Source organism: Nelumbo nucifera, chromosome 1, assembly GCF_055504915.1.
Source record: "Nelumbo nucifera cultivar China Antique chromosome 1, China Antique-T2T, whole genome shotgun sequence".
Lineage (NCBI taxonomy): Eukaryota > Viridiplantae > Streptophyta > Magnoliopsida > Proteales > Nelumbonaceae > Nelumbo > Nelumbo nucifera.
This window is the reverse complement of record NC_142649.1, coordinates 125,777,466-125,795,257: the sequence shown is the minus strand read 5'-3', so window position 1 is coordinate 125,795,257 and position 17,792 is coordinate 125,777,466. Positions and strand designations below refer to the sequence as shown.

At 40.1% G+C, this 17,792-nt stretch overlaps 2 protein-coding genes and 2 pseudogenes across 2 annotated transcripts; 3 read left to right on the top strand and 1 right to left on the bottom strand.

Moving 5' to 3' along the window:
- The first annotated feature begins 306 nt into the window (after positions 1 to 306).
- Positions 307 to 2,185, top strand: LOC104609806 (protein DOG1-like 3). Its single transcript, XM_010276190.3, has one exon. The coding sequence runs from the start codon at positions 1,354 to 1,356 to the stop codon at positions 2,104 to 2,106; it is 753 nt and encodes a 250-aa protein (XP_010274492.2). The 5' UTR covers positions 307 to 1,353; the 3' UTR covers positions 2,107 to 2,185.
- A 3,565-nt stretch (positions 2,186 to 5,750) lies between these two features.
- LOC148803791 (F-box protein GID2 pseudogene) lies at positions 5,751 to 6,728 on the bottom strand (annotated as a pseudogene).
- A 4,141-nt stretch (positions 6,729 to 10,869) lies between these two features.
- Positions 10,870 to 12,082, top strand: LOC148803790 (protein DOG1-like 4 pseudogene; annotated as a pseudogene).
- Positions 12,083 to 13,782: 1,700 nt separating this feature from the next.
- LOC148803789 (uncharacterized) lies at positions 13,783 to 14,952 on the top strand. Its single transcript, XM_088897851.1, has 3 exons — positions 13,783 to 13,818; positions 13,939 to 14,246; positions 14,415 to 14,952. The coding sequence occupies exons 1-3, from the start codon at positions 13,783 to 13,785 to the stop codon at positions 14,950 to 14,952; spliced, it is 882 nt and encodes a 293-aa protein (XP_088753977.1).
- Positions 14,953 to 17,792: the final 2,840 nt, after the last annotated feature.

The following is a 17,792-nucleotide window of genomic DNA, read 5'->3' as shown; positions in this document are numbered from 1 at the left end:
CAACGGTTCGGCCACCTAAGTCAACGGGTCGCTGACCCAAATCAACAGGTTATGAGAATATTCTGGTTCGAGAGTAAAACAGAACTGATTGACCGGACAGTTTCCGAGCCAAATGGTCTGACCATCAGATCAACAGTGGTTAAAAAACCATGGGGCAGACTCTAGGCCCAACTCCAACCTGATGTTGTAAGAAGCCAACCCAGTTTGCCAACAAAAAAGAATATTTAATACACGTGATTTCCTCCTCATTTACAGAACGATTTGGTATTTACTCCAGAGTCCAGAGTCCAGTCCATCCTTTGATATTTTTGCAACATAGGAGATAGGACCACTCAACCCGATATATGTATGTTGCCAAATGTTGGCTAAGTTTCCGAAACATAGAGCTCGAATTAATTGATATCATCACTTAATAAATAGACCGGGTGTTCAGGAACCGGACCCACCATTTTAATGGGTTCTGGCACGTGATCCAATCACGTGGCTGAAAGCATTATCCGGTTTGGCAGAGCCACTGATCCAGTGAGCCCACCACTCGGCACTCCCGAACTCAAAACCAAGCTTCTTGCGCCGTTGGTTTTGCCTTTTGCATGCATGGCCTTCTGGCTTTATGCCTTGCTTCCTTCAGACCACGTGTTGCTCTCCATGGCCCAACCTGACTCAGAGCCTCGTAGACCGTGGAGAGGGAGAGAGAGAGACTTTTGTGTTCTTTCTCATCTGATGTTCTTTAATGAGAAAGCAAAGCACCGGTGGGCCGTCGTCCTCTAGCGCCCTTGAGTGCTGCTTCTTAATTTTATGCGAATCATTAACTTGTATATGCTGGGCAAAAGCCTGTGCTTCAGTTCAAATTCAGCTCCCAGAAAAGGGAGGGAGGGTGGGGTGAGGTGGTGTGGCCAAACAGAGTAAAGGGTCTGGCCTCTCTGGCCTTGGATCGATCATACTCATACATGCATCACGCATGGTTGAGGTTGATGAAAAGTCCCCGTCCCAGATGGAGTTTTTAATTTCTTTTTCTCGTCAGACAGACAAACTAGTCTGCTGATTCTGAAGCCCGAGCATCTACAATCCTGACCCTACAAGCCGACCAGAGCGGCCGGGTTGGCCCAAAAGTTGTCAAGGTCCAATAGACCATGGAATGTGGAGTGTAGATACACAGCACCCACTCTCCTCTCCCCTCTTGTGAGTGAGAACAGAGACAGAAAAGCCAAACTTTCACATTAAAAAGTTAAAACTCACATCGATCTTCTCGTTACTGCCCCCATTTTCAGAGAATCTATCTGTATCCGCATACCGCATATATATATCCAGGCCACTCTTCCCACCACAAGTAGAAAACAATAAGGAAGCAAACTGATGAAAATGGCAAGCTCTTCAGCGCAATTAGATCAACCCCATCTTTGCTTTCAGAGCTGGATTGCCCAACAGCAAGCTGACCTCGAGGAGCTGCTCCAAGCGCTCACCATATACAAAGGCGATGACACCCATCTCAACCTTATCGTCGAAAAGAACATCCAGCATTTCCAAGAGTACACCGAGAAGCGAAGCATCCTGGCCAGAGAGAACGCTACTTCCTTCTTTGCACCCTCCTGGTGCACCTCCCTGGAGAATTCCTTCCTCTGGATTGCCGGGTGCAGGCCCTCCCTCGCCATCCGACTCGTTTACTCCCTATGCGGCTCGGAGCTCGAGGCCCAGCTCAACGAATTCCTTCAAGGGGTGAGGAAGGGAAACCTTGGGGAGCTTTCCGCCAGGCAACTCAGCCTGGTGAACGATCTTCAGTGCAGGACCATTCGAGAGGAGGAGAAGCTGTCTACCCAAATGGCGAGTTTGCAGGAAGACATAGCCGACCAGCCACTGCTCACCAAGGCCAACGAGTATGGCCTAATCGGCGCATCAATCGAGCATGTAGACACCACCCTGGACGAGCATGCGCTTGCCTTGGCGGGTATCCTGGAGGAGGCCGATAAGCTGAGGCTGAGCACACTTAAGGAACTGATCAACATCCTTACACCCTTGCAGGCCGCAGATCTTCTGGTTGCTGCCAAGAAGCTTCATCTCTCCATTCACGAGTGGGGCAAAAGAAGGGATCGCCATCATGGACGGCCATGAAAAAGGTGGAGCTGCACGAAGAAAAGGCGATGATGATCATGTCCTTCAGTTTATAATATGTTTTTTTTATATATACAAATAAATATGTGTAATAACTAAAATAAATAGTTTATGTATATTATATTGTTGTGTATATATATATATTATGTATAAAGATGGTATTTAGTTAGCAAGTATATATGAGAGATAGACAGATATATCATGAGTACTTATTAGTAGAGTTGAGGTTTGGGCAATCTGTATTATATGCCCATACATGTACATTTGTCCTTGCTAAGGAGTTGGGCTCTAGCCAAGTGTTGTAGAAATGGCTGGTGTTGTCATTGCTCAAACGCTTGCACATTGACACATTGACACACTACTCTTTCTGATCAATTCTAGGGCACCCCAACCTTTTCTTCTCTAGATTCATTTGGGTATCTCCCAATACCCTAAATTTATCTGCCATTGTTGCTTATATATTACGGGTGTTGTGGCCATGTTCATCCAATTTGAGTTCATGTTTTGGGATCTGGTCTGGCCTGGTCGGCTCCTATACTGGTAACACATCTGCTAGTTGGCAGCCAAAAAGAACACCACATGCTCTTTCTTAGTTTCTTTCAGCTGGCCTCATTTGATCACGGTGCAAATTTGAGCTAATCATGTGTCCATTACAAATCTTTCAATTCAATACCAATTACCCATTTCTTTATGCATATTAGGGTTCTTTTCTACTCAAAACTCTCCTTTTTCACTTCAAATTCTTATAAATTCTATTTTATTTTTGTTTTATATCCTCTGTGCATGCCAAATTATATAGTTCTGAATCAGCATGCTTTTTTTTTCATCATTCCATGCACCAAAATCAGCTTTTAAAATGGTAAAATCAGGTTGAAAGACTAAAAAATGGCATCAAAATATACTAAATATTGAACTTTATACTTCGAATTCGAATGAAACACCAGATTCTAATAACTAGAACCATATTCTAGATATAAGAGGTTCATTCTGTGCCATGTTTTGCATTGTAATCGAGTCATTTTGGAGTTGGACTCTAGCATGGGACTCCTCAAAAGACTAGTAGAACTTGTCATGAGGAACTGGCTAATTATATCAATTAAATTTGGTACCCAATTAGTTTTGAATGAGTTTTGATCTTAAAAAGGACTGATCAGGTCATTCTTCTATATATAAAGTTCTAAACTTAACAGTGATTCTTATACCGAGACCATCAGAATCACCATAAATGATTATTTGAAAGAATGCAAAGCAATGCCTAATTTTACAGACAGAAATGTGCATGGAGCGTAAAGTCTGCCGTTTAATTAAATAGGGAACTGTGAAACGCAGCTCACTTTGTAGAATTAATCTAGAGTTTAACTTTTGTTAACCAAATTAATTGAGCAAATAAACCTCTTAGTTTTCTTTAAATTGGATTTACAGATGGTGCTTGGATATGATTGCAGAATATGAGTTCTAGCTAGCTAGCTAGAACGAAATTTTAATGAAAATCTAATTAAGCAGGCATTTGGATTGGGTTCTAATGCACCTACTTTACTTTTTCTTTTTCTTTTTTTTTTTATGACTACTCATTTTACAATAAAGTTCAATTATATTCCATTTGCAACCTGCAATCTAATTATGAGATTTCGAGTAGCGAATTTTGGTGAAATGATATAAGGTTGGGTTATAGAATCCAGATTCTTGAGTTTTGGAGCTCCTTGCAGAAAAAAAAAAAGAAATCCACTTATGTGCATATTTTGTGCTTTAAACAAAGAAGATAGAATTACAACTAGAGAGAGAATTTGGACCTCATCACCTCTTGGGCAATGGGCAATGTCTATTGATGTTCATTTGTTCTGTTTTCAAGTAGTCGATGACTTAGAGGCCGAAGTAAACTTTTGCTGGATGAGGACCTGGATGTCGAGCTGACCAGATCGAGCTGGGGGCAGATTAGGTGCCGAGTTGGGCAGGTTAGGTGCCGAACTGACTAGGCCGAGCTAGGCAGGTTAGGTGACGAGCTGACTGGGCCGAGCTAGGCAGGTTAGGTGATTAGCTGACCAGAGTGCCAAGCTGCCTATTAGGTGCCGAGCTGACCAGAGGGCCAAGTTGCCTATTAGGTGCCGAGCTGACCAGAGGGCCAAGTTGCCTATTAGGTGCCGAGCTGACCAGAGGGCCGAGCTGCCTGGTGGCGAGCTGGATTGATTGTTGAGCTTCATAGTTTTTTAGAGACCTACAATGAATCAATGTTAGAAGACCCGGGGTGGCTAACCCGACGAGGTCGCTCCGATGCTTAAGTTAGTATTCTCATAGCTAAAAATCACAAAGTATGAGAGCTAGAATATGCTTACTTGCCCCCCCCCCCCCTAATGCCATTGGGGTTGGTGCCTTTATATAGGCATTGTTTGGCGTGGGCTTCATGCACCATATCCGAGATTTCTGCGAGGTCGTCTAAGTGGTCCGAGATTCCCGGAGGTAAATGCACGTTGACCACCCTCCGGATCGTTTGGCACGTGGGCCAACTTCCAAGGATCGTGGGAGTGTTAGGATATGCATGCCGAATTCGTTGGTGAGCACGTCTTGCAGCCGCCAGGTCAGCGCTTGTGTCAGGCCGCCAGGTTGGCGCCCGTGCCAGGCCGCTAGGTCGGCGCTCGTGCCAGGCCGCTAGGTCGCGCTTGGGCCAGGCCGCCAGGTCGCGCCTGGGCCAGGCCGCCAGGTCGACGTCTGTGCCAGGCCGCCAGGTCGACGTCTGTGCCAGGCCGCCAGGTTGACGTCTGTGCCAGGCCGCCAGGTCGTGCCTGGGCCAGGCCGTCAGGTCGGCGCCCGTGCCAGGCTGCCAGGTGAAACACCACCAACTTGACTAAGACAATTTGTTGCCTAAATGATTCCAGGTGTTACCTATTTGTTTCCAGTGTCACCATGTCAGTGTTGGGCCAAATCCGCCCTCATCACCTCTCAAACGTATTAATTAATTTGGAACTTTGGATGAAACCAAATCCAACACCTAACGTACATTGAAGCTCATGAGAACTTGACACATTAATGAGAGAGAGAAAAGATCTTCTGGTCGGATCATTCATCAATGACGTGTACGCCAAGATTCTTTCACGTGGCAAATTGGTTCAAGGTCTAAAATGGCCCCACATTTTCTTTCACTCACTTGGAGAAAGAGTATTAAATTGATGGTAAACCCAAAGGATCTCCTAGTTGGTGGATGGATAAAATTGGGCACACCATTTTGGACATATCAGTGCATATATAGGAGAATAAAGCAATTTGTGACCATCAAACCTTAGAAACAGGTACCATAACTGTTAAACCTAAAAGCTTAACGTGAGGTCCTGAATACGGTTTTTTTTATAGTTATTCAACTTAAAATCTTGGGAAAATTCCCGATCAATATTTTGGCTCGAGTGATAATTTGGTCTCTGAATTTTAAAATATAATAATTTAGTACCTATTGTTAATGGATTGTCAATCATGCATATTACGTGATCTTATGTATGATTTAAGATTTTTAAAATTGTCAAAATTATCCTTATAAATAAAATACACTATTTTTCTATTCATCATCTTCTTCCTCAAATGAAACAAAGTCCAAGTTCTCTGCCACAAATCAGCAATCTACAAATTCATATATTCATCTACACATAAACACCCCCAAAACTAACTTTTCATTTCACAAACACCATTTCTTAGATCTTTGGAAGTTAGTAATAAAAAGGAAAAAGCCCAAGAAAATTTATCAATAATAATATGAGTATTATTATTATAGACTCTCGCATTATAGAGATCTATATATAAGAGATCCATATGAAACTCAAGAACACAAGCACGAAAAGAAAAAAAAAAGGAAAGTTAAGGTGATGAGCTGAGAAGAAAGCGTTTTCATCTACCACTATTGTTAACATTCATCTTCTCGAAATAGCGAATTGAGAGGAGAGACAGGGAGAGCTGAATCTCATCTTTTCCCCAATGAACTGGTGTTTTTGATGGAATTACCGGAGCTAGAAACGAAGACGAGAGAGAGGAAGTAGACAATGATGATGATGTGGCCCACGAAAATAGTGACAATGATGGAGGTAGTTTTAAGAGGGGCCAGAGGCAGTGAGAATGGAGGCCGCGAAAACCTCTGAGAGAAAGAACCACGGAACGGAGCTGTTGATTGCGTAATTGATGTTCATCCAGTGTCGGGTGCAGACCAACTCCCACAACCGCTCATCATGGGCCGTCCAATGCCACTGTTTGTTAACGGAAGACGCAATCGCAAGTGACCCCGCATCCAAGTGCTTCAGCACCTCGAAGAGCAGATCCTCATCAAGAAGCACAAACCTAGTCTCTTGACTACTCTCCTCCTCTTCTTGTTCACTCCTATTGTTGTTCCTCCTATTTTTTTTTTTTTTGTCATCAACTGTCGGATCTTCGTCGATCATGAGTGTTCTCTTCATCTCAAAATACAACCAATCAAAAACAAAATGCCCCAAGGAAATTTTCGATCTCAGAAGTTTGGGTCTAGGACTCTTCTCATTCCCTACTCTCTGCTCGCTGATTCCGTCGCTCTACTCTAAAATTAGCTTTTGTTTGATAAATAATGGAGAATAGAATAGAGATCCCCAGCCCCAAAGTCCCCAACCTCAGTGCTTAGTAATTCATCTTGTTTGGTTGAGTTATTAAAATATTTAGGACTGGTATTTAACCAAATAACGAAGGGTGCCACTGATGGATAGGCATTTGTGTCTTTTCACATCACTTAAAAGCGGGTACTAAATTGTCGGGCTTTAAAAATTTAGGTATTAGATTATCATATTTTAAAGTTTAGGAACCAAATTGTCCCTCGAGCTAAAATACAAGGTAGTGATGGAGAACTTTCCATAAAATCTTTAGAGCTTTGAATGACTATTCTCTAACAATTTCAATACTTTAATCAAAAAGTGGTTTCAGGAAATTTGTTATGTGTCTTCATTTCCAAGGAATACCTTACCCATTCCATTTGATAGTTTGATTTTCCTCTCAATTGTTTTATTTCATTTTTTTAATATTCCCACATGTTATCACTTAATATTTATTGTTCTATTTAATTCTTCTCTTAATATTACATTTTATTTCATTGGGCTCTATTTGCTTTAATGCAAATTTGAACTAGATACAAGTTTTTTGACCGATCAATTCAGTTTTGTATCTATTTGTTTATGACGATGATTTGTAATTTTACTTAATGTAGAATTTACACCACTTGTAAGGTGCAATTTGAAAGGAATATAAATAAATATATATAATACAAATATATACAAAATAATACAAATTACAAGGTTTTACACTCTACATGTTTGTATTTATACTCCTTCCAAGTGGAACTTAATTCTCTTTGGCACAAAATGGGGGTTATGTCAATTTCTCTTTTCTTTTCTCTTTCTTTGAATAAGGCCCTAAGGCTAATTTCGTTGTACCGAAGAAGAATCTGGGTATACAGAAGTTGAAAAGTATTCCCAGAGATAACATGAACCACACAAGCAAGGGCTTTGCACCCACCAAAGACAAAGAAGAAAAGCCTTGGGTAGTGACAGAGAGTCTAGGTGAGACGCCATTAGATTGCAACTTCTGTCGGAGTGAAGAACCAAGATTGAATCAAGGAGTGGAAGAATGAAACTCCAGCAGGCAAATGGATAAAACCAAGAGCATCTCCTTCAACGATAACATACTTGAGATGGGGAGGAAGAACAAATAAAGGATTGACCCTCTCGAAATCAAATTGATTCGGCAAATAGAATTCCTTCCACCTCCAATCTTAGTTGTATAATTAAGTGGGAACCACATCATTTTAATTCCACTCTGGTGACATAAGGTTTTTTTATTGGGTAAATTGTCGAAATCTCCCCTGATGTTTCTGGTTGTTGATGAAACCTCTCCTGAAGTTTGATAATTGTAATAATTTCCTCTGAATTTTATAATACAGTTGCAAGTAGTTCCCCTTTGTTAGAATTCTTTAAAAAGAGGTATGAAAATGTCCAAAATACCCATACAATTACTTTTGATCGAAATGTTTATTTTCCAAATTTTCGTTTTATATAGATCACTAGTCCAAACCCTTCCAATCTCTTTCTGGAATTGATTTGTTTTCCAAATTTACCCTTCATATCAATCACCTAAAGGTAAAGCTGCAACTTTAATTCTTTTGTTGTTTATAAAGTTTGTATTGTTTTTTTTCCTGTAAAAACCAGCTTCAATAGTGACTGCATCAGAGGATTCTAACGATGGGTGTCTACGTGCAATTGTCAAATTGTATCGGAAAGTCCATGAGAGGTGATTACAATTACCCAACTCTAAGGGGGGTTTTAAAAATGGTCAGAAACTTCAGGAAAGATTTTAGCAATTTACCCATTTTTTGGTATTTGGTGTCACCAGGACTTGATCCTAGGTATCTGTTACAACGACTCAGAGATCCCACCCACAAAACAAAGTCAAATCGAAAACAAAAGTGAACCAGGATTTACATTTGGTCTTTTTGCACTCCTATTCATTTGCACCAGTGCAAATTACAAACAAAACAAGTCTTAGCTATAATATTTTTAATTAAACGCATTAATTGAATGTGTATGTATTTGTGTGGTGATTTTTATTTTTTTAAATTTTTTTGGAAAAATAAAACAATCGCCACATCAACAAAACCATGTTATCAAACATCCCCTAAACCTCGAATTCAACTGACAATGGACAAAAAAATAGGTTCCGCTAGAAGAAAAAGAGGCAACAGGCAAGTCGTGCCATGTTGAGATCAACCCCGGCCCAACCCTATTTGTGAATGAAGATTAGGCTAGCCAACTTTAACCTAATAAGGTTTCTATCGTTCCTAATTGGTATAATAAAATTGGGTTCAAAACTTTTCCCATACCATATCTTTTCCGCATCATAGATTTTCCCAAAAAAAATTGATTTGTAAATTCTTTATCTTGCAATGGCCGTACGGTTTTTAATAAGTTTTATTTATGAGGCTGTGTTTGGTTTGGTAGAAAATAGGACAAATTAGGGATGACAATTTTTACATCCCTTTGGGATCCAATTTCCCCAAACCCATGGGTTGGGGATGGGGATTGCTTTGATAGGGTGGGGATGAGGATATGGGAAATGAAGTCCCTATATATGTGTGTGTATGTGTGCATGTGTATGTATGCATATTTATAGAATATTTATATATGTAAAGAAAAATGTTGGGTTGATAACGGCTTTCACCTTAATCCAATCCATTACCAAAAGAAAAAAATTCCTAATTCACTGCTAAGTCATGTTGATTCATATATATTTTTTAACTTGACCTAACTTCAACTTGGGGTTGTCAATGGGTTGGATTTACTTGATAGAATTGAATTCACCGAATCAATTATGTTGGTTCGGGTTCTGTAGTTTTATCCCATCCCAATTAATAATTGGGCCGGAACTGGTTCTTGCTACTCCAAACCAGTTAAGACCGAATCTATTATATAGTTAGTTAATAATATATAGAGGTTTCTGGGTTTTTCTTCTAATTTTGGCCATGTTGTAGGTATAAATTTTATAAAATAGAGCATTTAAGATAATTTTGATTAAAAATACTTTGCTTTATTAATATATATATATATATATATATATATATATATATATATATATATATATATATATATATATATATATATAAATAGTTTGAGGCCGGATCTGCTTCTTAAAGAGCGCTCCTCACACCGACTTCATAACATATAATAGCCACACATCAAAAACATTTCTCATACTTGTATATTATTATTTATGGGAGATTTTTTAGTAGCTGTGAGGCGAGTGTGAGGAGTAGATCCCAAATCATTTGATTGATAATTATAGATGCCAAATATAATTAGAGCAAACATGATCTCCCTGATTAATAATTGGTTTGGTTCTGCGCTTTATGACCCCGATTAATATATAATTGGTTCAGGATAATACACTCTGTCCTGAAACAGACCCGACCTTTTGACATCTCTACTTCAACCCAACCAACCTAACTTTGCACTCCTAGCTAGGTGAAACTTCCCTCCACCCTTACTCCATTTACGATTCATATGAAAAACAAAATGAATATTGTCAAAATCAAATTAGACTAGACAGTCCACTCGTCAGAAAAAGAAATTAGACTAGACAGTCCGATTCTTAAAAATAATAATTTTGTTAAATTCATCCTAACTACAAAATTGAACAAGTATCATAATCTCTAATATTTATTAATTTTCATATCTTTTATTTAAATCGAGCAAATGGTTTAACGTCCAGTCCGAGAGTCTGACAACATTCGGCAAATAACCTGTAGAAGATAGAATTGGTCCTGGACAGGTGGTCAATGGGCAGGATCCATTTCTCACCCTGGAAGAGACCTGGAGTTGTTTCAGTTACCAACTAATTACAAATAGTTGGAACCGGTTTGCATTGAGAAAGCTGCACTGCACACACTCCATGGGACAATAGACAGAGAGAGAATGAAACCCACTTCGTCCCACTACCGGAATTTCCTGACCATCAGATCTGAATACAACTGCACTCACGGGGACCCACTTCAACACGTGGGACCCATACACAAATTTGCATGCAGATGATCTGCATGTATAACACGCGTTTGAAGATTCTTGCACGTCGTCCATGTCCATCACACAGAATTAAAGCAGTTATTAGAGGCCTACTGGCTGATGCAGCCACAGCCCCTAAAAGGGGCGAGCAGCAGAGAAGGGCAGCTTGCCAGACTCAGACTCAGACTCAGAGACTCGGTCTATCCTGGTTAAAGCGCCCTCGCACGAGGAGGTGAGTGATGCGCGTAAATCATGCAAAAGCCACGCACTTCCTCAACTCAATACCTCATTCAGTCGTGGCTTGGACTCTACCTTCCACCTGTTCTCTCCTCTCTAGCCCTTAATTTAACTCCCTCGACAATTCACCCTTATAAATACAACCCCCACCTCAACCTCAATTTCCCCATCCCTCTGATCTTAATTAGTCTCTGTCTCTGAACATACTAATTTAGCTACACAGATCAGAAGACATGAAAAGCCTAGTTCAGGAGAGATTCTCAGAATTCTATGAGAAATGGCTCTTTCAACAGGAAACAAACCTTGAGGAAATATTATCTGTCGCAAGAGACCAGTCCCATGAGCCAGAACACCGAGCTCTGGTGATTAGAGTCGTGACCCAATATAAAGAATACTACACTACGAAGTGGGCTGCCGCTCATGAAGACATTCTCGGTTTCTTTTGTCCTTCATGGTTGTCTCCTCTGGAGAATGCTTGCACATGGATGACAGATTGGAGACCCTCGTTGGCATTCCGATTGGTCGACTCTCTGCGCCAGACCCAAATCCCCGGGTCGAGTCTAGTGGAAATGTCGGAGGCACAACTGAAAAAGATGAAGGAGCTCTGCAGGAGGATCAAGTTAGAAGAAGAGAAGGTAGAAATGGAAATGGAGAGGCAACAGGTGGGTTTGGCCGACAGGCCAATGGTTGAGTTGGCTCGGCTGACTACACGAGTCAGAAATGGTGAGGTGGCCAGCAAGTTCGATGGGTATGTGGATGTGGCTTTGGATACACTTCTGGGTGGGTTGGAACGAGTCATGAAAATGGCTGATTGCCTCCGTCTCAAGGCGTTGAAAGGACTGCTGGATGTGCTTACAGTTTTGCAATCCATGGATTTAATGGCTGCTATGTTGATGCAGAAAATTCAGGTGAGGAGGTTTGGAAAGAAGAGAGAGCTTCAATATCAGAACTAAATGTTAGTTTGGTTACACAGTTTGCTCAAGTAGTTGTTATGGTTGCAGTTGTTTGGAATGTTTTCTAGCGTTTAGACTAAAAACCCATAAATTAATGTAACTGTTCACCTTTAACTAAATCTATCTCTCCCTCTTTCTCTCACAGAGGTGATGCTTGAAGTGAGTGCACTGTATAATTCATTCATGCACGCAGAGACAAGGACACAAAATTTGAAAGAAGTCAATGGAATTCTATTTTGTTTAGGTTGTTTGAGTGATTGAAAAATCTTCCGTTGACACTTGACACATATTAAAAAGAAATCATTATTCTGTTGACACATTTTATCTAAAAATTCAAAATATTAATGTTTGTGCCACAGCTTTATATTTGATTAATAATGGTCAGATAAACGGTAGAATCCACTAGATCGAATCGAAGGAAATTAGAACTCTAGAATCTAGTTAAAGGAATAAAGGGCGAGGGGGTCATCGTGGTATTTCTAGGCTTGCTTGGTGCCGTGGCAATATCTTTGGCTGACAAGCGTGATAGCAAGCAGTTCGAGTCTATCGGAGGTTTGGCTCGTGTTTAGTTCATTCTTCCTAAGACCTCGGATGGGCTGGACCACATTGCCTAATGGCTTTCTTTATTCTGGATTTTTTTCGTTCTTTTTTCTTTCTTTCTACCTTTTCTTTTAGCAAAATTGCATATAGCATCTCTGTTACTTTGGGGTTGTGACTCTTAACCCCTACAACTTTGTTTTCTAAAAATAAATAAATAAGTAATAGATGATTTTTTATTAATTTATATTATATATACAAATTTGGATGCAAAGTAATTTTTTTGGATTAAAAGTATTTTTTATTTTTTATTTGAGAAAATATATAAAAATCATTTTATTAGGGCATTGATGTTAGTTTTAATGATTATTAAAATGTTCATATTGTGTATTTAGTCCATCTTTAATTATAAAGATTGATAGAGAATGTAATTTTAGTTATTACTTTTCTACTCATTTAACCCTCATTCAATAAGATTTATACTTAATGGGTTTTTAGATGAAAAACTTATTAATAAAGATAAAAAGTGTACAAGAAGCAGAATACAATCAAAAAGTTAGCCAATTCCCTTCGACCAACAAAACTAAAGTCAAGAAAGGTCACTAATAGAGACCACCAAACCTCCTTCCAAACAACTGAGACACACCACACTACAAACAGCTCATAGCAGCTAAAAACCCCGACCAACAAAATATGGAAGTCTTCTAGAGATCCCTACTTAGTCACTATTGGAGATAATCCTCATGGAACCTATCCTAACCGAATCAGCTTTGGAGATAATCCTCTTGGAGGTTATCCTACCAGATTAAGAACTTCAAATCAATCTAGAACCAATCTGGACTCTGAGAAAGATAAGGATAAGGGCTGTAAATCAAGATGAAGATAATTCATCCTATCCTCTATCTAGTTTTCTATGGTTATCTTGTACATGTCATTGTACGATCCAAACTCTTCATCAAATTCTATAAATACCATTAGATTCAATGGTCTAATTCACTGGAGTCAATTCTCTCATATTTGTTTCTCTATTTCTTGTATTTCTTTAGTTTAAGCTTGGTATCAGAGCCGTTGGATTTTTCTCAAGGGAGCAATGGCTACCGAACCTATGTGGATGTTGGTTCGAATATTTTAGGATCGACATCTTCGATTCCTTCTCTTCAGAACGTGACACACTACCTCCCCATCAAGGTAGCAATGACAACTACCTACTATGGTGTGCGTAGTTCCTTCCTATACTCCGACACCACCATTTGATGGATCTTGTTAAAGGGAAAAAACAACCTCCACCAGAGATGATACTTGATCCAGTAGGCGAAGGAAGTATTTTGAATCCAAAACATGTCAAATGGTATGACACTGATCAACTTGTTCTAAGTTGGTTAATTTCTTTTCTTACTAAGGGCGTCATGGCCCAAGTTGTGGAATTCTCGACTTCAACAGAGGTATGGTGCTTTCTTGCTACTTCTTACTCAACCCATGCTAGATCTCGCATCCTACAACTTAGGAAATAGTTACACAGTGTAAAGAAGGGGTCTTTATCTATTTCTTCTTACATTCAAAAGGCAAAATCTATAGCGGAAAATTTGTCTATTGTTGTTGAACCTGTTCGTAAACCTGATTTGGTTTTATATATTCTAGCTGAGTTAGGAAATGAATATGAGCCTGTTGTGACTGCCATAACCAATAGGCCAAATGCGCATACCGTTGGTGTACATGATATTATTGGGTCTCTTCTGAACCATGAGAGTTGGCTCAAAGAGCAAGGGCTTACCTCTTTAGATTCGGGTGTTTCACCAGCTGCTAATGTAGCTGGAGTGAAATCTAAAAATAATACAATGTTCCAAAATCAGCAAAAAAAATCTCAGAATATGTACGACCGCAGTAAAGGCCAAGGATGAGGTCAACAACAAAATTTTCAGAATTATAATTCTCAACAAAATTACAACTAGAATTAATTCTTTAATGGTGGATGAGGTAAGGCACCTCCGATTATCTGTTAGATCTGCAACAAACCTGGACATGGTGCATTCACTTGCAGGAAGGCGAAATATATTTTTGCAAATAACAGTGATCAAAATTATGAACCTGCAGCCTACAATAGTTTCATTGCACCTTCCTACACCAATGGTAATTCTTCATTTGATCCAACATGGTATCTAGACTCTGGCGCAACACATCACATGGCATTCAATGCTGATAACATCCAAAATCTGTCCGAATACCAGGGTTCAGATCAGGTTAGAGTGGGTAACAGCCAAGGTTTGCAAATAAAACATACATGTTCTTCATCTCTTCTCTTTAATCAGCATGCTTTCACATTGGCTGATATATGCCATGTTCCTGCAATTTGCAAAAAATTATTGTCTGTTAGTAAGTTTACAAAGGAAAATGATATATTTTTTGAGTTTCACTGCGACTGTTGCTTTGCAAAGGATTTTATGGGGAAAATCCTACTTCGAGGAGTCAGCAGAGGAGCGTTGTACTGCTTCCCATCAATAGCAGCCATTTCACATAGCTTGACAACTGCACCTTTTGCTCTTGTTGGTGAACGGACAAACCCTCAGAGTTGGCATTAGCGTCTTGGTCATGCAGCACTCCGTACAGTCCAGCAAGTCGCCTCTCAGTATGGTTTACCGTATTCTTTGTGAATCTTGTTAAATGGGTAAGAGTCGTTGATTGTCTTTACCTTTGTCTTCGTCTAGGTCTCAACGTCCATTGGAACTAATTTTTTCTAATGTGTAGGGTCCTTCCCCAGTTAAGTCTAATAAAGTGTATTCTTACTATGTGTTATTTCTTGATGATTATTCAAAATTTTCTTGGATATATCCCTTAGCATGAAAATCTGATGTTTTTGAGGTCTTTTTAAAATTTAAGCGACATATTGAATTGTTCTTCAACTCCAAAATTCATGCTTTTCAATCTGATTGGGGAGGGGAGTATCGCAAGCTCTATTCTTATCTTGATTCACAGGGTATCTCTCATCGAGTGTCATGTCCGCACACACATGAGCAGAATGGTATAGTTGAGAGAAAACATCATCACATTATTGAATCCACTCTCGCTCTACTGGTTACCTCCAAGCTCCCCTTCTCCTTTTGGGCCGATGCAGTTGAGACAACTGTATACTTGATTAATCGGCTCCCGTCTCCCACTTTGCGAGGTTCATCTCCTTTTCAGGTGTTTTTTCAAAAGAACCCTGGCTATTCTATGCTACAGTCACTGTCATAAAGGGTACAAGTGCTTTCACCCATCGATAGGTTGAGAATTTATTGCCCACCATGTGGTATTCGATGAAGGTCTATTTCCTGGAATTCCTCCAGCTCCATCGCCCACCAGTCCAACTCAACGGAGTTTTTATCTACATGTACCTTCACATATTCTAGCATCTTAGGTATCTCCCTCTTCAGTTCAGCCACTAGATGCAACACCTCTTCCTGATAGCACCACTTCCAGTTCGGCTGAGAACTCCTCTCCTGTACAAGCTCCTGTTCGCAAGCAGTAGCATTTTCGTACAATGGAGGACTTGTTATCTCACACACCATCTATACCACCACCCACTTAGCAACACTCTATGGCCACTCGTTCTATGGATGGAACTCTCCCTGCTCGATCACATCTCACCACTCGGTATCCTATTCTATCCGCCTTGCTTAGTTCTCTCTCTTCTGAAACAGAGCCCTACTCCTATATAGAAGTAGCCAAGTCTCCCCAATGGAGGTCGGCTATGTAGCTGGAATTCGATGCTCTTTTGAAAAATCAAACATGGGATCTCGTGCCATATCACTCTTCCATGAACGTAGTTGGTACTAAATGGGTGTATAAAATTAAGAGGAAGTCAGATGGTTCTTTGGAGTGGTACAAGGCCAGGCTTGTTGCCTAAGGTTTTCATCAGGTACCTGGTGTTGATTTCACTGATACTTCAGTCCGGTAGTCAAACCAATAAATGTTCGTACCATCTTAACTCTTGCCACTACTCATTCGTGGTTTGTACGACAACTGGACATCAACAATGATTTTCTTCATGGGCTTATAGCAGAGGACATCTATGTTCGCCAACCCAAGGGGTTTGAACATCCAAACTATCCAGACTATGTCTACAAGCTGAAGAAGGCCCTGTATGGGTTCAAGCAAGCCCCTCGTGCTTGGTATTCTCATTTGACTTCCACTCTTCTTCATTTGGGTTTTCGCAACTCTGTGGCTGATCCCTCTTTGTTTATTTACAAGAATAAGTCTACTATTGTTTACATCTTGGTGTATGTTGATGATATCATTGTTACCGGCAATTCTCCGTCTGCTATTTCATCTCTCCTTCAGCAGATCTCTGCAATGTTTCTTGTGAAGGATCTTGGTTGATGGTCTTGATCTCTCGTAGAAACGGTACATTTTGGACTTATTGCACCGCACCAAACTTGATGGTGCAAAACCTTGCACTTCTCCGATGGCAGCATCTGCTTGGCTAAGAAAGACATTGGGCACACCTCTCTTAGATCCATCTGAATACTGGAGTATTGTTGGTGCATTATAGTACATCACTCTCATGAGACCGGATTTCTCCTTCTTTGTCAACAAGGTTTGTTAGTTTCTTCAGACCCCGACTGGTGAACATTGGTCTGCTATTAAATGCATCTTGCATTACCTTAAGGGAACCATAGATCATAATTTGCATTTTGCTACATCATGTACTTCTCTTCTGTTGAATGCCTTCACAGATGCTGACTAGGCCAGCTACCCAAATGATCACCAGTCTACGGGTGGCTTGGCTATCTATTTGGGTCATCACCTTATAAGTTGGAACTCTAAGAAGCAACATACTATCTCTTGTTCAAGCACAGAGTCTGAATTTCAGTCTCTTGCCAATATTGTCACTGAGGTTTTGGGATTTAGTCTCTTTTGACTGATCTCGGGTTTCCAGTTTCCAAGCCCACAGTATAGTGTGACAATCTTGGTTCTACTTACCTTGCTGCTCATCTAGCTTTCCATGCTCGAACCAAGCATGTGGAAGTCGATTTTCACTTCCTACGAGATCTTTGTGTGGCTAACAAATTATCCCTTCGATATCTCTGCTCTAAAGATCAAGTAGCTGACATTTTCACAAAACCTCTAGCCACACCTTGGTTCAATCTTCTCTGGTCCAAGCTTCACATTTGGACGTTCAGCTTGAGGGGGCATATTGGAGATTATACTCACGGAACCTATCCTAACCGAACCATTTTTGGAGATAATCCTCTTGGAGGTTATCCTACCAGATCTAGAATTTCTAATCAATCCAGAACCAATTTGAACCCTGAAAAAGATAAGGATAAGGACTGTAAATCAAGATCAAGATGATCCATCCTATACTCTATCTAGTTTTCTATGGTTATCTTGTACATGTCATTGTATGATCCAAACTCTTCATCAAAGTCTATAAATACCA